Source organism: Gigantopelta aegis, chromosome 12, assembly GCF_016097555.1.
Source record: "Gigantopelta aegis isolate Gae_Host chromosome 12, Gae_host_genome, whole genome shotgun sequence".
Classification (NCBI taxonomy): domain Eukaryota; kingdom Metazoa; phylum Mollusca; class Gastropoda; order Neomphalida; family Peltospiridae; genus Gigantopelta; species Gigantopelta aegis.
The window spans coordinates 37,474,810-37,498,843 of NC_054710.1; the positions used below are offsets into that span (position 1 = coordinate 37,474,810).

At 36.5% G+C, this 24,034-nt stretch overlaps 1 protein-coding gene across 1 annotated transcript in view; it reads left to right on the forward strand.

Annotated features, from left to right (window-relative positions):
• LOC121386244 (dynein heavy chain 8, axonemal-like) overlaps positions 1–24,034 on the forward strand; it is a 240,158-nt gene that overhangs the window by 82,090 nt on the left and 134,034 nt on the right. Inside the window, exons 20-24 of the mRNA XM_041517077.1 lie at positions 1,327–1,516; positions 3,973–4,075; positions 5,534–5,687; positions 11,221–11,414; positions 11,974–12,100. Coding sequence (XP_041373011.1) covers positions 1,327–1,516; positions 3,973–4,075; positions 5,534–5,687; positions 11,221–11,414; positions 11,974–12,100 — 768 coding nt within the window. The remainder of the gene's footprint in view (positions 1–1,326; positions 1,517–3,972; positions 4,076–5,533; positions 5,688–11,220; positions 11,415–11,973; positions 12,101–24,034) is intronic.

Consider the following 24,034-nt stretch of genomic DNA (forward strand, 5'->3'; position numbering starts at 1 on the left):
TTTACACCTATTTAAATCATTTCTTATTTCACGTCTTTAAGAATGTAACTTCTAGTTCCGAAGAGTATTTTATTTAGAGACTGCCAACACAAGATACCACCGCTTCCCGGATGTAAACAGTGATAACCATTCATCATTCAGTGCGCTAAAATTAAACACACTACCTCGCGTCGGGCCGAGTCCTTAGAAGTGGTAGGTTAACGACACCACTAGAGCACCTCGATTTATGAATCATTGACTATTGGATGTGAAACATACTTTTGGACAGTTTTAGAATTTCCCCACATTAGATACGAACGACGTACCCTCAGCGCTGGATGCGAAGTCGTTCGCACTTGACTACTAAACGCATGTTAACAAAACCTGTCATTTAAACCGTTATATGTGTGAGCGACGAAGCGCGGAATAAAGTGACGAAATAGGTTAGTTAATAATAATCTTGTGAATGCACTATCAGATAGCGTAGAACGACAATTCTATTTTACACCTATTTAAATCATTTCTTATTTCACGTCTTTAAGAATGTAACTTCTAGTTCCGAAGAGTATTTTATTTAGAGACTGCCAACACAAGATACCACCGCTTCCCGGATGTAAACAGTGATAACCATTCATCATTCAGTGCGCTAAAATTAAACACACTACCTCGCATCGGGCTGAGTCCTTAGAAGTGGTAGGTTAACGACACCACTAGAGCACCTCGATTTATGAATCATTGACTATTGGATGTGAAACATACTTTTGGACAGTTTTAGAGAGGAAACCCGCTACAGTTTCCCATTAGTAGCAAGGGATCCTACACTTCCCACAGACAGGATAGCACGGGCGTTGCTAAATACGACGGATCGGGGCCGGGCTAAATAGGTCAGGACTAGACTAAGTAGGTCAGGGGCCGGTCTAAGTAGGTCATGGGCCGGTCTAAGTAGGGCAGGGCCAGTAGGACGAGGTCACGTGATGTCATCAAGGTCACGGAAAGTAGGTCAAGGTCACGGAAAGTAGGTCATGACTCTATACAGGCCCCCTTACTACTCCCACCCCAATACTCCCAATGCCCATGAAAGGCTGTGGAAAGAAATATTTTAAACTACAGCTATTTGGTGTGGTTATTTTGACACTTAGTCGTGAAAGGAGGGCTGAAACCCCCTACCATCATCCCTTCCCAGTTAAAACAACAAATAAAATCCAGCCACTCGCTGCTAAATTTTAAAATCCCACAATACTCCCTTTTCTTTAATTTTTATTTAAAAAAAAAAAAATTAGGATCAGAAAAAGAAAAAAATATGTCCTGCTGATCAATGTAAAACTCTGTTATATTTAATTATTTCAGATCTTCATTCAGCTACGAGCACCATTCCAGAGGTTGGTTTGACATTTGAAGAAACACGCATGACACCAGAACAGATGATCAAAGAGGCGTGCGAGGAGTTCTTTGATTCTTGCAACCAGAGACTTCAGGATGCTCTGCTACATGCTACTAAATGCTCCTTAGATTCTTTGAAAAAGAGAATTTCCTTGAGGTACATTACAGTCTTAGGATGTTGTCAACAGAAAAAAAAGATGTATTCTCATTTGTTTGATGTACAGTTGGACCTCGTTATAACAACCACATTTGTCCCTGGGTCACTTTGTTGTTATATCGAAATTGTCGTTATATTGATTTATTAATCATCGGCTATTGGGTGTTAATAGTAGCAAGTGATCATTTATATGCACCATCCCACATACAGGATAACACATACCAAGGCATTTAATATGCCAGTCGTGGTGCACTGGCTGGAATGACAAATAGCCCAATGGTCCCACTGACTGGGATGGATCATAGACCATTAAATACTAAATATATTATTAATCAAAGCACATTTACAGTTGATCTAATTGATTGGTACATACTTCGTTTACAAAATGTCATAAAACTAGTAGACTTGATTGTTTGAAGTTACTTCTTTAATTGAATGACTAAAGGCTTATGTTCAAAAGCAATACACATCTACAGACTTAGCAGACATCGGTAACTCAGACATCATGTGACACAATTGGCTCGCGATGCGATCAAGGATGCCAAATGGCTGTGTGTACTGCCAACGTAATACGGCATCTTTGATTATGTAATGTCGTTGTAAAGAGATGTTTTTAGATGTTTGTTCCTAATTTGCTCTGTTGGTGTCGGAAGGTGTGAATTGAACTGAATTCTGGTGTAATGAACAGAATAACATTGGTTCATTCCCGACAATTTGTGGTTGGATGGTGTAAATGTCGTAACGAGGGTCGTTGTAACGAGGTCTGACTGTATATATACTGTAGTGTAACTACAAACATTCCTGTCCTGTTGTTGAGAACAGCCCCAAGTTCAGCCAGCCATTTTTTGCTAACATTCGCTAACTATTTTGACTGATTCCCAAAGTGGAAATTCAGTTTACTGTGTAGTGTCAAAACTAGTCAAGCGAACGTTGGCAACAAATGGTTGACTAAACGTACCCTAGAATGTAGCTTGGTGATAAATTGCCACCTGCATTGTAAGCTGATTCATTCCATCCAGTACGTTATTACTAGTGTATCATCTCTTTGGTAGATAGATGGTTGTCCTGTTTTTAATAATGCATATACAATACCCATATTAGTCCCCTACTGGTCCATACAACCAAAATCTGTCTGTCCAACATATAGTTTTTTGGATATTAGTTTTAGGAATGCTTCAAGACACAGAGTTAAAATTTTGTGTATAGCTTAATCATGTACAGTTACAGATCAAGTCTGACTTTCATGGCAATTCATTCATTTTTGACATTATGGACCTTGAACTTAGGAGATAAGAAAATGTGTTGGGCCTGGTATGGGACATGTATTGCTTTAGCAGTACTGTCAGAATGCTTGTTTTTTCTCACTTAATCTTACTGAAACTGTCACAAAAATAGGGCTCTGCATCAACGTTTAACAACACTTGTCCTATAGGACAGATGCCTCTCCATCTTCACTTGTTTTGTCTGAAATATGCTTGTCACACCCAAATAATAAAATTTCTGTTACATTCATTACAACTTAATGTCATCCCATTGGTCCAGAAGTAGCAATGAGATTTTTGTTCATTTCTTGATGAACGTTAAAATTACTTTGTTATTGAATGTCGTATCTATTGACATCATTTTATATGGGCAAGTTGTCTTATTAAGCGTTATTATTTATCGACCAAAAGTATGATTACTTCAAATACTCAGCAGCTAAAAAAAAGTTCAGTGTTAATATATCAATTAATACTGTATACAACAATTTTAAATAACTGCATAATGTGACTGTTACATAAGATTCATATTATTTTAGATAACAAAAATACAGGTACAAACTGAACTGAATATTTGTCAATAATACCACTTTTTTTTATTTAACACATTCGTTTATCCAGTATGAGCATGAATAATGTTGCTGCGTACTGTTTCAGTTCTACTTTTATCCTACTTTTTCCTTCTATTTTCCTACTTTTGTCCTACTTTTTCTGTATTTTGATTCCTATTTATGTCCTACTTAGGGTATACTAGACAGCCTGTGTATTTCATGGCTGGTATACTGAGACATCTTACTATTTGAATATGAATGAAAGCTGCCGAGCTCACAAATTGTATTTGGCTTTAATGAAAAACAGAGACTGTGATTAGTTGTCTTGCTAATGGCGTACTATATTAGCCAATTGCAGTTGAGTGTTCTATTGACTATTGTTCAACTTTAAACTCTGACAATATCAATCATATGGAAACCGACATGAAACTTTCAATCAACAATAACATTAATGTTCTCGCAAGCCATATTTGCTAAACCACAAAGTAAAAATACTCTCATTTTAGGTTTGTAAAACCTTGAAAATAAAAAACCGAGAATTGTTTTTAGTCCCCAAACCACGAAAATTTTCGGCTATGCGGTAGTTCATAAGTTATTAGTAATTTTATAAGAAAGTTAACCCGTAAAACTTTGTATTTGTTTTCAGTCTACATCGAGCAATGTTGACAGTGTTTGATGAGGGTCTCCCTCAACAAGAAGAAATATCTCCAGTATTTCTATGCGATATTGTTTTGGCTATACCACAAGTTGTAAGTGTAAAAGAAATAAAATCTTTACTTTATTTTTCAGAAAACCAACGAAACTAGGTAAATTAGTGACACTTTTTTTTCTTGGCAAAAAGGATAATGTTCCAAAAGTATATTACTAAAGTATGTTTTATAGAGTCATGCAGACATTTGGCACAAAGCTGAGACATAATACTATACCCTCTACCTTTACAGCTACACATGCAGTGAACCATCTATAGCAACAAACACATGAAATAATGACATAATTTACATAAGTGTACAGAGTATTCTTTTTGTTTTACATCTCTCTCTGGCTATCTGGCGCTCTCTCTCTCTCTCTCTCTCTCTCTCTCTCTCTCTCTCTCTCTCTCTCTCTCTCTCTCTCTCTCTCTCTCTCTCTCTCTCTCTCTCTCTCGGTCTCGGTCTCGGTCTCGGTCTCGGTCTCTTTCTCGATCTCTCTATCTCTCTGTCTTTGTCTCTGTCTCTGTCTGTCTGTAAAACCACCTCGGATCCATTCAGCTGATTAGGTTTTTTTTGTTCTAACCAGTGCACCACAACTGGTCAAAGGCCATGGTATGTGCTTTCCTCTGTGGGGAAAGTGCATATAAAAGATCCCTTGCTGCTAATGGAAAAATATAGTGGATTTCCTCTGAAGACTAGGAGTCGAACAATTATAATATTTTTGACATCCAATGGCCAATGATTAATTAATCAATGTGCCCTAGTGGTTTCATTAAACAAAACAAACTTAACTGCTGACTATGAAAAAAGAAAGACATATTTTATTTAACGATGCACTCAACACATTTTATTTACGGTTATATGGCATCAGACATATGGTTAAGGACCACACAGAATTGAGAGGAAACCCACTGTTGCCACTTCATGGGCTACTCTTTCCAATTAGCAGCAAGGGATCTTTTATATGCACCATCCCACAAACAGGGTAGTACATACCATGGCCTTTGATATACCAGTCATGGTGCACTGGCTGGAACAAGAAATAGCCCAATGGGCCCACCGACTGGGATCGATCCCAGACCGACCACGCATCAAGTGAACGCTGTACCACTGCGCTACGTCCCGCCCTCCTGCTGACTATGAGTTATAATTACAAAATGTTTGACATCCAGTGATTAATTATTCAGTGTGCTCTAGTGGTGTTGTTAAACAAAACAAACTTTAACTCTGGCTCTCACTTTCTGAGTCAGTCACTCATTCACACTCTCTCTTCACGCATGAAGATGTCTATAAAAGTGAATGGACCCTTATTAAATTCATTCACCATAGCAATGTTTTTCACGGCAATTATTCTGTCAACAGAAATTAATCTATCATGTATGTTAGGATTAGCATTCTGGGGCCAGCTTCAAAAGAATTAATGTTCAAAAATGTAGTTGAAAGTAATGGCACTGTTGTTAATCAGATACCAGTTTCAGTTTCAGAGATAATACTAAGTTTGTCTTTATTATGTATTAGGTAATGCAGCCAAGTCTTGATGAGGTCCAGGTCGTTATTAACGCTGCCACTCAGTTAATTGTAAAAATTAGTAGAGATGTTCAGGTGTGGAAACATGGAAAACATGGCCTGTCGTGGCTTTTGAAGAACAAAGGTGCAGCCGAAGACAGTGACTGTAAGCATACAATGTTATTTATTTAATGTGTTTAACTGTAGTAATTACACTCATGTCACCTTAGTCTGCGCGGCACAAAAGACTGCGCACGTTAATGACGTTACATTACGTCTTGAAACAAGTGTCGGGGTATGTTTGTAAACAAACGAGCAACGTTAAGTTAATTCACAAAACCGTTGTTAAAACAACACATCTTGATTGTGAATATATGTATAAAACTGGTCGATAACACTTTTATTGAAAAAACCCCTGAATTTAATGCACTAAAAGTATACTTTTGCCAGCCCCGATAACGTGTTTTTCTATCGTCTGTCAACACGTCTGTCAACGTTGTAAAGATCAACCTTGCATATCAGCTTACATAAATTTACATAAATTTACATAGAAGCTTCAATACATACCTTATTGTAATTTATGAATCCATAAATGAAATGAATGTCTTAATGGCTGCACACAGACTTTGAACACTGCACTTAAAGCATGGCCTATTTTAGCTATAGTCTGTTTCAAAATTATCATTGATTGTCCTATATGTCTAACGAACACTATTTGTGCTCATTTACACAGTTAATAACAGACAATTGTTTTTGAATAATGATCAAATATTTTTACATTGGCTTTTTTTTTTTATTGTCATTTTGTGTTGTTCAAACTAAGGAGCATGGAACACCATTTATATTTATCTCGTTTGCACAATCTAAATGTTTCTGAAACAGACTATAACAGGAAGTGTTTGTTATTTAGAACTTATAAAAGTCGGATTAAATTGTTTGTTGCTGTTTATGTAAACATTAGCGACATAAGTGGTTGTTTTAATGTTTTCTGCGCAGACTTATGTGCCGTCATGCAGCCAGTAAATGCAGGGGAGTCCCACTAAAAATGCGCTCTTTACTTGAGTTTAAAAAACATTAAAATTAAAATAACTTTAGTTGTAACACGTTTATTGTTCCATTGTACTGTGGCGGTGAAACAAATATTTTTAAAGAAATATTTTAACTTTAAAATATAACATAAATGCTTAGGTGCGCAGACTTAGGTGCGCAGACTTAGGTGCCACCAGTGTACTTTTATTAAATAAGTACCAAGTAAACTAAATTGTTATTGTATATTATTGGATCTCTTCAGCTGAAGTATCACAATATTATTGGTCATAATTACTTTTATTAAACAAGTACTAAATATAATAGTTATGCATGATTGTATATTCTTAGATCCCTCCTTTGTAATGTTTTAAAATGGATAAACTTTTCACTCATTGTTGAAGGAAATAAAAGTTTTCTCTTACCTATGTATCTTTCTAAAATGAAATTATATAATAAGCCATTGATAAAAAAATATTTAAATGTTAACCTTTTTATGTGTATGCTGAAAGGGTATTATGTACTGAGCTTTAACCAGTCTGACTTAAAAAAAACCCCATAAATGCCCAGATAATATAATAAACTATTTAACTAAACATACTTCAATGTGCATTAACAGAACAAAATGGGGTTTCAGTATTTTTTCCTCTGCAAAATCTAAAGAAAAAAATGCATAGCCTACTATAGTAGACCTAGTACTATATTTGAGCAAAAACAATCACCTGCAATAACCAAGTGATTGATAATTTCCACTTTTTTTGAACTTTATAATTAGTCAGTTCTGTGATTTTTAGATAGGACTGTCTTACTTAATCAACAATATTACAGAATTATTTACAGTAATAATCTCTGTTGGTTGATAATGTCTGTTGCCATTTTATGGGTGACAGGTTATTTGTTTTTTTTTTTTTGCAATATAGTGATACGGGTCATGATCCACTACATGCTAATAACACAAGTGCCCACATTTCATCTATACCATTAATCAAAGACTAATATTAGGACATGTCATGACATATCAGATTGGTAAAAAATACATCACAATACCTTGTGATGTTAATAATACCAGCAGGGCTCGAACTTAATGGCGGCAACGACGGCAGTTGCTGTTGGTGACATATAAACTGACGTCGGTTGGGGGCGTCACTGACGGCACTTTTATGCTGTTGGATAAAAATTTCTGCCATCGGTAAAGCTACTGACCGACGGCAAAATGTATAAATGTGTATGAACATTATCTGCCGGTATTTAACACGGATGTTTGGGTCCTGGTTGGAGTTAATGGGCATTTAGTTAGTACCATGCGATGGAACTATATTTAGTCATGCACGTATCATGTGTTGTATAATATACATTCTCACTGCCTCCTCTCTTTCGTGTTAGGTCGCCCCTTTTGACGTTTGGCAGCCCCATTTGTTGTTTCTGCGCCCCTCTTTTTTTTTTTTCGGTATCCTGTTATAATTTACAGCACCCAGCTCCAATGCACTTTTTTTTTTCACACTGGAAAACATCGATCAGTCTGCACACTGGACATCAAAGGAAACAAGCCGCGTTGTGTCCGTAAGCGCAACTGACGAAAAACTTCAGTAGCTTATGGCAGTTACCGTAACATAATTTAACACTATTTTTTAACAGCCTCTGTTGTGTCCCATACCAGTATCCATTTATATGTTTGATACACAAATAAAAGTTATATTTTATTGTTTCGGCAATCTCCGACTGAAAACCCCCCCACTTATTTGGTGCCAACTTTGTCACGTGATCAGAATGGTCATCCTGTCTTTTGTGTCCACTAACTCACGTCTGATATTTTAAACTCAGTTGCAGATTTACTTGGTCGTAACTGATGATTTTTTACTTACTGTCATTTGTTTGTTCAGCAATTCCTTATAAAATATTAGAAACGTTTATTATTATTTTATTTCTTTTTGGGGAGGGGGGTTGGGGAAGGGATATCACCGCTTATAAAAACGGAAGTGGTAGTGTTCATTATTAAAATAATTTATCTTGGGTGTCAAATAATATATACACTGCCTTTACAAAAACGAAACTAAGGTAGGGGATCACTTAAAAAAAAAATCTCTTTATTATTTAAAATCTTTATTAAAATAAGAAATATTAAAACTTTGATCGGTTTAGCAAAAGGAATACCCATGAATGTCAGACCGACACTCCGTTTTAACTGAACTACATTTTAACTAACAGTGCACAAAAGATAAGGCAGCTTGTACATTGTACCATCTTTTCAGTACCAGATACCAAGGGGCGAAATAAGGGATAGGTATTTCCTCAAAGTCTACCAACACACAACAATATACGGTAAAGAAACGGTCCTCTTTTTTGCTTTTTTGTGTGCTTTTCTGGTGTTTTTTGTTGTTGGTTTTTTTAATGGTTGGGTGGGGTGGGGCCTGCTTGACTATCCTCCTTTAATTTTCACCCAGCAAGAACACTATATACATGTTGGTACAACTTAATGTCATCCATAGAACAATTTTCATGTCATATTCACCGAAAACTTGAGCAACTTCGTCTCAGAAATGCCAGGTTCCGTTAAATGTTAGCTTATACTAGTAGCCCATGATTCCATTTATAATAAATTCTTGTTTATTGAAGTTTATTGACATACATTGAAGAAATTTGACTACATGTACATACAGAAAAATAACCTTTCAGATAAGTTTATTTGCTGCAAAAGTCGGCTTAAAGACATTGCCGTTGGCATACCCAAAATATCCGTCGGTCGGCCCTTTCACTGACGGCAATTTTTTTTTTTTAAGTTTTAGCCCTGACCAGTACATATTCTTTTTATGTCTACAGTGGTGACACTATCAAAAATTGCATCTGCATTGTCTGTTATTCTACGAAAATACACCTGCCAATAAGGAAACACGGGAGGAGGCAACTATAAGAATAGACTAATTAACTAAGTAAACAGTTGTTTGTCATTTCAGTCTGTAGCTTTCTGAAATTAACCGTAGCATGATACATCATTAGAGAGTTATTTTGATTTGTTTTGTAGCCAGTTTGACAATGGTGGTTTATTTTATATTGGAAAATAATATATACCTATATTGCTGACTTACTTTGATGGATATTATACAGAACATGTCTGTTTCATTATTCTGCAAATATCAACAGATTGGTACTTTTGTTTATTCATTTCTAAGAATAATACCTGATTGCGACACATTAAGTATTACGTAACTACTGGCTCACCAAAGGGTGAATTCATTGGGATAGAACAAAATGGTACAAAATAGCCATCACATGTTTACCGTTTTATTAATTAAATATACCAATATACTTGTTGATTTTAATCAATAATGTGCAATAAATATTGTTGAATATACCAGTCCAAAAGCCTTGCACAATCACCCCTTTAACATTAGGTTGTGTCACGGGGATCCTATAATACCCGTAACTGAATGAAACACGATTATCCAAATATCTCTCCTAACGGTATATCTATTAGATCTCTCTGTAACAGGCAGTTATACCCGCTGGCTCGTCTAGGTATGATCAGAGATAAGATCTTATATAAAGTATATATAATATAGCACGTTTAGTTCACTAGAAAACACAAAAACACAATACACTTTGGAATCTGTATTAACCTAGGCTGACAAATGTACTGCCACAGTAGTTAATTAACAACAACAAATAATAACAACCCAGAACTGATCACTTAATTAGTTAATCTCTAGGTGTCTAGTTTACACAATATGCTAATCACTTTACCGTGACACAACACCCACACGTTTGATAATTGAGAAACGCTTCCATGAGAACTTAATTAATAAAGGAATTACAACTCTATTCCTAACTGGTTAATTTTTAATTAACCCTTACTACTCGTTCAATAACGTGTGATAATTGAGAAACGCTTCCAGGAGAACTTAATTAATAAAGGAATTACAACTCTATTCCTAACTGGTTAATTTTTAATTAACCCTAACTACTCATTCAATAACCTTGTAATACAGACTTAATACTAGTACCTATCACAATAAAGACAGTAACCTGCAGTTTACCTAGGTCCTCTAGGATGACTGGATAAGCTTTATATATATATATATATATATATATATCAGAACGGTGAGCCTACAGTATACTGCGTCAGATGACCGGCAGCACCGTCTAAATAATATTGGTATAATACAGTATTAAAATATTTAAAGTCACATCAATCACATCAAGGTTATACAACAGAGCAGAAATGATATTTACCAGTCCGGACGGACAGCGATCCCCTGGAGCCTTCCTATGTTTCTCCCCGATTTCTCTAAAACCCTAGCTATTTATTATAAAATCCCAGACTGGTCCGGAGACAGGACGCGGAACCGAATCTTATGATGTGTATGTTTCCACAGTAACCAAGCGGTATTTTTTTCTCAGATGGTCAGACTCAATGACACCTAGTCGCCAAATCAAGGTTGTAAAAACCGCACTCGCTGAGGTATTACGTAACTACTGGCCACCTGGGCTTAAATGCATATGGAACTGCACACGGCCCTCTAAAACAATTAATATCGCCACAGGCGAAAAGAAATTAAGAGCATGTACCGTCACAGGTTGTCTTTACAATTAATGAATTATCTACGGCTGACAAAATTAAAAATTAAATAGCGGAACTCTATAGGCCAATAAGTCTCTTGTTTTATTTAATATTACAGCATCGTTGGTAGAAGTCGTATCTTATCAAAAAGAAAATTACTACAAAAGTCTTGCTGAGAACCAGGATCTAAACAAGTTCATGAGTATGTTGTCATCGGTGACTGGAATGCTGAGGAATGAAGTTAACGCATCAATGAAAAGCTATTATGACTTTTCTTTCCTCTGGGCTGAAGGTCGAGAAGAAGCAGTTGCTGTATGTTTTTACTGTATTATATTAATATTCTCTTAGTAGGTTGCTGAGAATGGAAATTATTTTTGTGCTTACATCCGATGATTTAAAACCAGTAATGATTTATTGCAAACAAAATAAATATATTTACTAAGTAAATAAAATTGATACAAAGTTAAAGCTAAATTTTTTTTTTTTAACGACACCACTAGAGGACATTGATTAATTAATCATCGGCTATTGGATTTCAAACATATGGTAATTCTGACATGTAGTCATCAGAGGAAACCTGCTACATTTTTCCTAATGCAGCAAGGGATCTTTTATATGCACTTTACCACAGACGGGAAAGCACATACCACAGACTTTGACCAGTTGTGGTGCACTGGTTGGAACAAGAAAAAACCCCAATCAGCTGAATGGATACACCGAGGTGGTTTGATCCTGTGATCTGTGATGCAAACACCTCAAATGAACACTCAACCGACTGAGCTAAATCCTGCCCTATAAAATGATACAGACAAATTTTTTACTGAAGATCTTCTTGTAGTAGTTAAAAAATCTTTGCTGTTTTCTTTTACAGGAATTTGTTGCAAGTGATCCTTCACTTTCTGATTACAAAGAAAAACTGGACACATTTAAGGAAGTAGAAGAAGCTATTGATGAAATACCTCTGTCTAAGATTGTTGGTCCTTTCGAACTCCTTACAGGTATTACATTAATCACTACTATGTTACTAAATTTGCTTTTCTGGATTACTCATGTGGAATCCTAACAAATGTCCCCAAATTCAATGTCTGAATGGTATAATTAAAGTATAAATAAGTATATCTTTAATGTAATAGTTCCACATATCACTTCAGGAACAGATCCAGGATTTTGCAAAGGAGACTTCACAAAATTCTAAAAACAGCAATTATGAGTGTGCGAGTGCAAATAATTTTTACATGCTCATATACCACTAGAGTTTCGAGCATGTCCGTCCCGGGGCCTGTCTCTGGATAGCCAGGTGATGATAATACTTTGCCGGTTCCATGCCAAAAGGCGCCAGGCGCCATCTATTTTTAGAAACAGGGTCACAGCAGTGCACGTTGTGGTGCAATATCCTATTGTTCTGTAAATAAAGTGCGCGCGTCACCCATACTGACTAGGTCAGAACACTCTATAGTAAATACACGATACCCTTTTAAATGGGATGACAGGTGCTTGCACCTGCGTATTGTATTAATATTGTTTGGCAATGACTTCTTGAATAATTAGTACAAGTGTTATTTCAGTGCATGGTGTGGTGCAGTGTCCAATTATTCTATAAATAAAGTACGCAACACCCCAACTGCATGGCTGGGTCTATTCGGGTCACGCTGTAGTAAACTAACGCTACGGGCCGAACCGAGTCACGAGTGCTCATACCCTGCTTATTGTATTGACATTGACAATGGCTTCACAGATAATAAGGTCACATTCAGACGTGTGCAGTCTGCTTTTCTATACATTCATTTAAGAGTGTTGCAAATATTATGAAAACATTGTATTGTAGGCAACTGTTTACATTCGATATAAATATTACCAACAATTTATTTTTATCTCATTAATCTATAATCATGCCTAGAGAAGGGTGGACAGAATATTTGTTGAATATTTATTTTAATCCAAAACACCCAGCTTCCTTTTCGGGAGTAAATAAACTGTATCGTATTGTAAAAAAGGAAGGGAAATTTGATATTAGCTTACACCATATCAAACGGTGGCTTGCTTCGCAAGACGCCTACTCGCTTCAGCGATCGTTGCGCTACAAATTCAAAAGAAACAGGCTCGTGGCGAGTGGACTGAATGCACGATGGGATGTTGATTTAGCAGACGTTTCTAATATTGAATTGGATAATGACGGTGTAAAATTCCTGTTGATATCTATCAATGTTTTTACAAGATATCTATGGGTTGAACCCATGAAAAACAAACAACCAGAATCTGTCATTAAAGCACTGAAGAAAATATTTGCCACTGCACCTTTACCAGGGATTATTAGATCAGATAAAGGCCGTGAATTCAATAATAAAAAAGTGAAATCATATTTGAAAGACAAAGATATAACATTCTATGTCACTCAGAATGAGACCAAAGCATCATATGCTGAGAGAGTGATCCGGACTCTGAAGGTTGCTATGTACAGATATTTTACGTATAAACAGACTTATCACTACCTGGATATTCTACAAGATCTAGTAGATGGTTACAATCATAGACCACACAGGTCATTAAATCAGCGATCACCTTCAGACATCGACGAGCAAAATGAAGCTATGGTGTGGAAAGAGCAGTACATCGATCTTTTGAAAACAAAGTCTAAAACTAAAAGGAAACCTTTCAAATTTAAGGTTGGGGATCAAGTGAGAATTTCTCATTTGAAATACACCTTTCAAAGAGATTATCAAGAAAAATGGACTGAAGAAATATTTATAATTAAGAGAAGATACTACAGAGATGGTTTTCCTATATATCAACTGAAAGATTATGCAGATGACCCCATTGAAGGTAGCTTCTACGAAAATGAGTTACAGCAAGTCTTCAAAACGGACAATAACATTTGGAAGGTGGAGAAAGTGCTTAAGAGAAGAAAGAGGAGAGGTGAGAAACAGGTGTTTGTTAAGTGGATGGGCTATCCTAAGAAGTTTAACAGCTGGATTCCAGAAGCAAATCTCCAGTTGGTATAAATAATAGCGAGTGTTGTATTTGAGTTAGTTTATACCTGAACATCATGGGATCAACATCGTGTCCAGATTGTCAGAAAATGTTTTCGAGGAGGGATGCCATGCTCAGACATAGACAGACCAGTCATTCACCACCATCACCACCACCACCACCACCACCACCACCATCATCATCACCACCACCACCACCACCACAAGGAATGCAAGCTCAGCAGGTACCAGATGAAGAACCGTTTTATTTTACTATACCTTCCAATGTCATTTTCGTGGGCCCTAGTGGATGTGGGAAGACAATGTTTATGTATCATATACTTCGGAAAGGACTCATCAAGCCAACACCTAACAACATTGTATGGTGTTACAACGAGTGGCAACCCCTTTATGATACTATTCGTGAGACCATGCCTCAAATTCAGTTTGTGAAAGGTATCCCTTACAACCTGCAGGACAACAACTACTTTGATGCACACAACAATAATGTTTTAATTCTGGATGATCACATGACCGAGGCCAAGGATGATAAACGTATTTCTCAACTTTTTACTCGTACTTCACATCACAAGAATGTCATTAATTTTTTACTGTTGCAAAATTTGTTTCCGAGAGGCAAAGAGTCACGTGACATTGCTCTGAATTTACATTTTGTGACTGTTCAATTCACCCGTGGACAGACAACAAGTGAACTTGTTTGCAAGAAGAATTTTTCTCAACAATACTGATCGTTTTATGTCTGTGTATGAAGCAGCTGTTCAACAACCTTATGGCAATCTGACTATTGATTTACGACCTTCTACCTCTGAGAATGAGAGACTTAAACCTAATGTTATAACTACTAGTGATAGTGTTTCTCAACAACCTATAAAAGAACCATCAATTCGAGAGTCACCTCAGTTGAATAGTAACAGTCATCCTGTGAACATCAAACACAACAACTTAAACGACGTGAGAGAAACTTCTGAAGTTGACAGTGAATTTAATTATAATGATACTGAGGATATTGATACAGTTGTCAACATGCCTTCCTGTGACGAATGCGGTATTTTGTTTGAGAACAACCATGATCTTCAACGTCATGTAAGAACCTGGTGCCCCGAAAATGGGGGTCAACCTTTAAGGAAATGAGCCAAACTGGATGAAGAACCCATCAATACCGATGTAAAAGATTCCAAATTGGATTACAAAGAATGGGAAGCTGCTGGTCTGACAGAGATGTGGAAGTTGACCTTGAAAACTTGTAAAGAAAGCATTCAGGCAAAGAAAGAAACTTATGAAGATCAAGATTGAAAGGAAAGATGGATTGAAAGGAAGTTACAAAAATGTTGGGAAAAAACTTTCATTGACAGAATGGTTCGAGCCCTACAGTTTGTGACTTATTTCAGTGAAGCACCCTTGTTCAAAACCATACTGTCTAAAGTGAAGAATATGGACCCTGAGACGGACCCAGATGTAATCTCTACCAAGATTGAATTGTGGATGAAACCCAATGTCAAAGATATACTCTCCCAGATAGATTTTTCTGAAGCTGAGGACTTAGTCAATGATCAAGAAGAAGAAAATGAAAATGATACAGATACTGAATAGTTTTGTGTATATGTACATGTAAGGTACAGTCAAGAGTTTCCCTTTATCCTTGACACGTATCATAATATATGTATGTTGAGAGAAATAAAATACATTGTAGTAGTCAAGCATTTCTCTTGTTATTCATTTATTGTATTAAGTTAAATAAAACAAAAAACAAAAAAAAGCATTAAACAAGTGAAGTTTATTACAAGAAAAACTAAATCTATTTTATTAAGAGGGCACCATATAAAAAGGTTAACATATATACATACATGAAAATCATAAGGTATGAAGTGGTTCTCATTTACAATAGACAATATTATGCACATGTGGTTTATAGCCTAATCAATGATTCTAGGATGAGTACGGTAGTGTCCATGGGCTAAAGTATGGATTCCATCTTCAAGGACATAGCGTTTGTCATCGTAGAGAGATAAACTTATCTTGTTGGTGGCTACACTGTACAGCTGATGATTCACACTCTGAATATTAGTCATGCTATGTCTCAGTTGGGAATGTTCAAACAAACATTTCTTATACATAGTATGCTTCAGGACCTTTTTTATCACAGTTTTACTAACACCTTTAGCTATTTCTCTTTCCCCTCATACAAAACCGAATACATTTTCGGTCTAAGACCTACAAACTCTTCCATGACAGATCCCCCAAGCTCATCCTTCATTTTACCTAACACTTTGGCATTTACAGTAGAGAAGAGAGGGTGAGAGAGATTATAGTTACTTGTGTCAAACAAGTTGGCATGTTTCTGAAAATCAGAATAGATATCTTCTGTTTCTACCTCATAACACAGTGAATCTGTATCTGTGAATAAAAGCTGGACTTTATTACCATACTTTGCTCTCATGAAATTATAGTGAAATTCATACATAACAATTTTAGACATGTCTAGAATTGAAAATCTGGCATAGATAGGCTGATTAAGAACGATAGTGGCTTTCTTAAGATGAACTGCAGCCAAATCAGGGTTAAATATTTTAAAGCCTTCAAATGTGGGTTTAGCACAGAGTTTCTTTAAATGTTTCTTTGAATTTACCAGCTCCACATTCACATGTTTTCTTACATTCATCATGCTTCGACCAAAACAGGAGTTGTTCATCAACTTAAAAAAAGCTTTTTCAGTTTCATTTTTGGACTGCTTTCTTTTTTCCGTGTTGAAATCGATATAGGTCTTTAACCATGGAGACTGTCTAAACTGAATCGCTCTATGGATCTTTGTCAACTTTATTCCCTGTCTGAGATAGAATTGTAAGTTTCTGTAATGTAGTACATATTTCTCTTTATAATTGACGTTTGGAACTAGTTTTCGTACAGGCCGACCTGTAAGACAAAGTTTATCTCTCAGCTGCTGTGAGTGAGGAGAAAGCATAGCATCAGTGACTAGCATAGATTCAGGGGCCAGAGGATAGTCACTGTGACAGTCATGTAATTCTGTGGGGTATTCAAGATCCACCTCCAAAATATACCCCGTGTTTGAATTCTCTGTCACAGTCATAATGTCAAGACTGTCCAAGTCTTTAACCCACTCGAAATCTCTTTCAGGGAGGTATTGGGACATGCTATGTCCATACAGGTTATTAGCATCCAAATACATAAGATAGGTGGAGGGTTCATTTTCATTAAATGTTTCAAGATAAGGATTGTTAGCTTTGGAAAACTTTTTTGATATCATTGAAATTCCACCTCTTAGACCATGCTCTATCATAAGATGCATGTCTAAATCTGTGAGAAGTTCAAGTTCCACACCTCCCATCTTGAGCATGGCATCCCACCCTACACCGGGTAAAGTGAAATAATGAGCACTATCCAAATCATAATAATCTAAGCACATGTTTCTAAAATTTTCAAATACATCTGCCAAGAGAAGAACATCTGTTTTCATGTACAAATCGTGGTACTCTCCCATGGTTTTCAAGTCAAACGTTGTCCACACCTGATGAGCATGCTCATAATCCTCGTCCGAGATATCACTATCAGTTAAAATATTATAAAACTCAGCTTGAGCAGGGAGCTGAGACATGTTAAATTTAGACTCGTCATCCATAAAGTCATAAGGTTATACCCCTTTTCTTAGAAGTAAGCTGATTTTCTGTTCATCTGAAAATTCTTTTGTGAGTTGAGTGAATTTATCACTACCGTCTGCTTTCAAATTAGTAACCAGTGTCTCAAGCGATGCGTTCAAAAACTGAAGTGAGTCTATGAACCGCAAACTGCCAAAAGAGAATGATATGTATTTTTCCATGTTGTTGGCTAGACAGTGTAGTTTTTGTTTAACAGATTTATCCAAATACCTCATGATCAGGTGGCTATCATAACCTTTAAGGTTGTGAAAAACAACAGGAATAAAGAACTCGTTAAGATTGCTCTGTTTCCCCTTATTCCTCCTAAACTGGTACTGTAAATTGCATTTATTGTGTGCAGGACCCCTATAAACTCCAGTCAAATGATCATGGTCGCGAACTCGGTCTGACCCTAGCTTTCCTTGACAAATATGACATGTACTAGCGGTTCTAAATGTTCTCTCATCCTCTACTGTCAATTTCATTGGTTCCACAATGTTTAAGATTTCTCCAATATTCTTACTTTCTTCTAATAGATGATCAATGAAATTATTAATAACATTTGGTCCCCTGTATACAACAGCAGGTTTGTAATACGAAGGATCAGAGCTAACAACTTTATAACAGAAGCCAGATGGTTCATGCTTTTGATACTTTGTAGTGGTTGAAAAAGTGGGGTCATTCACACAGCCACTGATTTTTCGCGTAAGAGACTCAAAATCCGCAACAATTATGTACGGTACTCTTAACTGTTTGCGAATACTATTAAACTGAACCCACTTGTTGTCTTCTGTGGGGAGTTTTACTTTCTGAAGACCATATGAATTGCAATATGGTGTGTGATCATCTAACAAATCTTGTCTAGTAAAACCATGTAAACAAGAACGACAATAAAATGTTTGATGTCCATGTTTTGTTCTATTTCCCATCAACCTACTGAAATTGCGAATGAGACAAAAGTGTCTCTTTTCCCCCTGGCTGAGTAGCATTAAATCTACCTCAATTGAACATTTGAATGCACTTTTGTGTAAGGGAAATACACCATCATTCTCATCAAATCCAAAGACATTTACTGAAATACTGTTTAGTTTTTCGAATTTTGTTAATTGTGTTAAGGGAATGGGCATATCAATTCCATCTAAATTTAGTTCAGTTTCATAAGGTTCATATTTATTTACCCTGTTGGCATGATGTTTGAAAGATAATGGGTGCAGAGCTGCTAAGACAGACCAAATAAAACATTTCTGATCTTCGTTCTGAATTTTCAGTATGGCTTTTTTCTCTGCAAGGACTCTAGGAAGAGGGATATAGCTACTACCAGTCAAAGGAATATATTGAGCTGTATTAACTTCCAAATGTATGATATGATCGATAGCCCATCCACTCCCTTCAGCTTGAAATTCTTGTGATGATGTGTACAATGTTTGAAATCCCTCTGCTAATTGTTTCTCCAATTCAGAGAAATTAGTGGTTAAAAAATTAGTAGTTCTAAGTATAGGTTCTGCCAATATACTTTCATTGTTTTCATCATATTTGATAAATTTCAATTTTAAAGTTAAAAACCACTTCATACCTTTGTTTGCTGTTAAGGAATTATGCAAAATCTGTAAAATATTAAATTGTTCATCAGCTAAGAACTGAAGAATGTCAACATCATTTTCTCGGTTGGGTGTCAATGTTGTCGTTGAAATTGCCCCCTCGAGTGCATCTATACGGCCCGCTCCAACCTGGTTTCGTCTTTCTTCGTAGCGTTCACGTCGGTGGATACACCTATCGCACAGGTTGACCCGTTGACTGTAGAACCGCTTGGGTTTTGGTCTGTGACACTGGCTGCATTCCCGACCTTTTGTTGAACAACCCTCACAAAAGTGCTTACCGGGAAGTAAACATTTCACGTGACCACACCAATTACACTTTGCTAGCCGAGCTGGTACATCACTAGGGTCGAGGTTGTTGTTGACATTGTTACCGAGAGGCCGTAGGCACTGTCGTTTGGCCTGTTGGTTGGCTTCTGACGATGTCCGTTTTAGTGTACATCGATGACTGTTATAGTTATCCAGACGGGTAAATGAATGTCCACATTTAACACACTGGAATCGTTCATTCCCATGGACTGTACGGGTGTGTCGCAGGAGGTCTTTATTCCACTTAAAGCAGCGCTGACAAACGTTGCAAACATAGCCGGCTTTTGAAGGTGTATTTTCATTGTTAAAAATCAGTTCTTTAGATAGTAACTCAATGCGTTTAAGGTTGGCTTCTTGACATTCTTCCAGGTTGTGGTCATGAGCCCAAGCTTCAAGTTCCTGTACTGAAGTTAAAGTATTTAAAAACTGCTGTTTATCTGCCATTAAAATACAATATAATAAACACCACGCTCGCTGTCTCGCTTGCTGTCTATGAATGAAATGATTTACAAATACAAAATATACACTCTTATATACATTTGTTAATGAAGTGGTTAAAACCAGTTTAAACCGGATTGTACCAGTTCTAATATGCTTAATATCAATACACGTATGCGCAGATGCATGCAGCTATGATGAGATAGAGTCAGTGACAGTGACCTGGTTAAGCTTAACAACCTGGCGTAACACACGTCTGTTTATAGGTCAGTAGTGTTATCAAAAACACTTCGTCAATTCGGATGACTTGTTTAAGTTATAACACCTTTAAATGAGTGTACATAAAAAGACGTATAGTTAGGTATGACATGATTTTAAATAATTATTTTAACACCATGTTAATATAATAGACATACGGAGACACTCGCGGTCAGTTAAGCGCACAACACCGCGTGACCTAGTTAGACCCATGTACACATTCCAGCAGATCACAATAGACCCGGTTTGGCACACGACTGTTTGTATTACAACTTCAGACACAACTACATACTATCATACATTGTAAGAATATAAAACTAAAACATCATTATTGTTTTAAATAGCGCTGTACGAGTTGGATTTCAACTGGTAAGCTGGCGAAAATAGTAAAGTACATACACTGTAACAGTGACCTGGTTAAGCCTAGCCAACTGGTGTACACACAGCCAGTTTGTAGGTCAGGAATGTTATTGTGCACTCTAGTCGATTCAGGTGGTCACTTTTGAAGTTATACCATATTTACCCACATTTAAACTAATGATTAGAGAGAGGTATGCATGACATCTTTTTAAATAACTATTTTTAAAGTCATATTAATATAAGATAATAACAGACAAGAGCAGCCACTGTGAGATTCAGTTGTTCAGTGTAAACCAGAACCAGCGTGACCTGATTAGACCCATGTTTTGAATAATAATAAATCTCTGACAAATAATCCTTGCCTCTTCACTACATATAATCTTAAAAAACAAACGCTGTATTAGTTTATTTAAACCAAAAACAGTAAAGTGCATACACTACAACAGTGACCTGGTTTTCGGCCGATAGCATGTATTTACTACAGCGTGACCCGAATAGACCCAGCCATGCAGTTGGGGTGTTGCGTACTTTATTTATAGAATAATTGGACACTGCACCACACCATGCACTGAAATAACACTTGTACTAATTATTCAAGAAGTCATTGCCAAACAATATTAATACAATACGCAGGTGCAAGCACCTGTCATCCGATTTAAAAGGGTATCGTGTATTTACTATAGAGTGTTCTGACCTAGTCAGTATGGGTGACGCGCGCACTTTATTTACAGAACAATTGGATATTGCACCACAACGTGCACTGCTATGACCCCGTTTCTAAAAATAGATGGCGCCTGGCGCCTTTTGACGTTGAACCGGCAAAGTATTATCATTAGCCAGGGGCATGTCCCGGGACAGAAAAAAATTAAGCGGACAATTTAGAAATTTACATCCAAAAATTAAATAGTGGGCCTTTAAAATTTTGATGCACATCTCTAATATAATTAATAAAGAAAATTCTACTCTTTAAATTTGGTCGCTAGATTAAATCAGGTGGTCAAAAAGAAATTAGATAAGATCAGTGGCCTGACTCGGGATGGAGGGGGGGGGGGGGGGGGTTGTAGAGTTGAAAATGGGCAGAATTTTGAAAATAACAATTAGTAAAAAAGTTAATAGAATTAAAAAAAAAAAAAAAGAAGAAGTTACAAGCCAAAAATAAAAAGAATTGACTGCTCGGTCGAATTTTTATATAATTTGGAGCATTTTAGAAGGACAGTCCAAAAATAAATAAGAGAAAGAAGAGAGGATCGGACTATTTAATAATATTTATAAAAAAAAGAAGTAATTTTGACATAAACTTTTGAACGAAGGTCTAAAAGTTTTTGAGTTTGTATCAATGGCAAATGAGCTATCAGGGGCAAATTTTTGCAAACCTAAAATCTTTTGCTAAATATTGTTGGAACCATTTTTTCCCAGCACATGAACTACTTCAGTTTATGGTTGGAAACCAACATTAATGTGATAAGAATAATATAGAATGTAAATATTTTCAAAGACTGTAAAAATAAATCAAAATGGCTGCAAGTATCCATATTTAACTAAGCATAAATGTTATTTCTATAGACTGATAAATTACCTCAGTTACAGTTATTAAACTAACATTAATGTGATGCAAGAATAGTTGATGAATTATTGCATAAATTGATAAATTAAAGCTACCAAATACAAACATGGTAATTCAGCACCTAAAATTACATGGATAAACAATACAGAATGTATGGTGAACACTACACAATCAATTTGAAGAGCCTACACCTAGTAATCGTCTGAACTGACATAGAGTACAGTGTCTTTTAACACTGCTTTAGCATATTTGACAAGCCTACATCATGCCTTGTTACACTCACAGTATATCAGTTCATAACATGACTTTGATGCTTCTGGGATGGTGATTCAAGTGGCTGGCAGTCAGTCAAGATGATTGTCCTCTTCCATTCGCAAGGAATTAGCAGCTGTGGATGAGGAGACAAACACATATTCACTGGTAACAGGCATGCTTTATGTGGTACTCTAATGCAGCCTGAGATTGTAAAATGTTTGGGTTTTTGCAATCATTGATTCTACAAGTTTGGTTGTTTTGTAAAGCACTTTTATTATTTCCATGAACTTGTCACAATAGCTTCAGCCAGGTGCACTAGCGTTTCACATGATTCAGTGACCTCAGGGTATATGCATTCCCATTGCTCATGCAGTCTTCTTTCCATGCGATTCAGTGCAGTATGTTTGAATCCTGCCAAATGACACTTGGTGTACCTCCAAATTTAAAGAAACTGTCTCATAGCATGTCAGGGTGTGGAACAATGGAAGAGTAGCAGATTTCTTTGGCCCAAAGGCAGCAACTATTTCATTTCATTTTCAGCAATACCAAACACCATACATAATTCATCAAGCTTTACGTTGTTTGTTGTCGCTGTTGTGCATACTACATCAGAATTAACTGTATACACCTAAGGAGCAGTAAAGCACTCCCCTGATACACGGTTGGTCTGGGATTTATCCCTGTTGATGGACTCATTGGGCTATTTTTTCATTCTACCCAGTGCACTATGACTGGTATATCAAAAGCCATGGTATGTATCATGTATGTCAGATGGTGCATATAAAATATCCCTTGCTACTAATGTAGTGGGTTTTCTCTCTAAGACATATATATATATATATATATGTCAGAATTACCAAATGTTTGACATCCAATAGCTGATAATTAATAAATCAATGTGCGCTAGTGGTGTCATTAAACAAAAGAAACCTTAATTTTAACTTTGTATACACCAGCTGTTTCTGTTAGTTATTCATGACAGCACTAGCAAAAACAGATAGGTGGTGACTTCCTTGTGTGAATATGGCATCATTCATCATTCCTGCGAAGTTAGTTGTGTCAAAGGGCAAAACACATTGTGGCCACCAGTTACAAGTACTTCCTTGCCTAGCTCCCTTTGTAAGTGAGTGGCATGGTATGACAAGTTGCAGAACAAATCTGTTTTGGGATTTTTCTTGAATAAAAAATGTTTCCAGTTCTTTGGCAATGCATCAGTTGGAAGAACTCGTCTACACTCACCGTTGCCTCTTATTTGTCTGCTTGGTAGACAACCCAAGCAGTACCAGCATGTGTGGTATTAACAAGCTATGCTGATACCTAGGGCACAAATACCTGCTCTGCATACTCAAAGAAGGTCTTTACTGTTCTGAATTCAGTGTCTGAATTATGGTGGTACCATCCAGAAATTTTGCACAGGGGATTGGGAAAGAAGAGTACATGGCAAATGCTGCTAGTGACAAGTCAGTGGAAATGATAACCACATTATTGTTTTTATGTATTGCAGAACATTTGCATT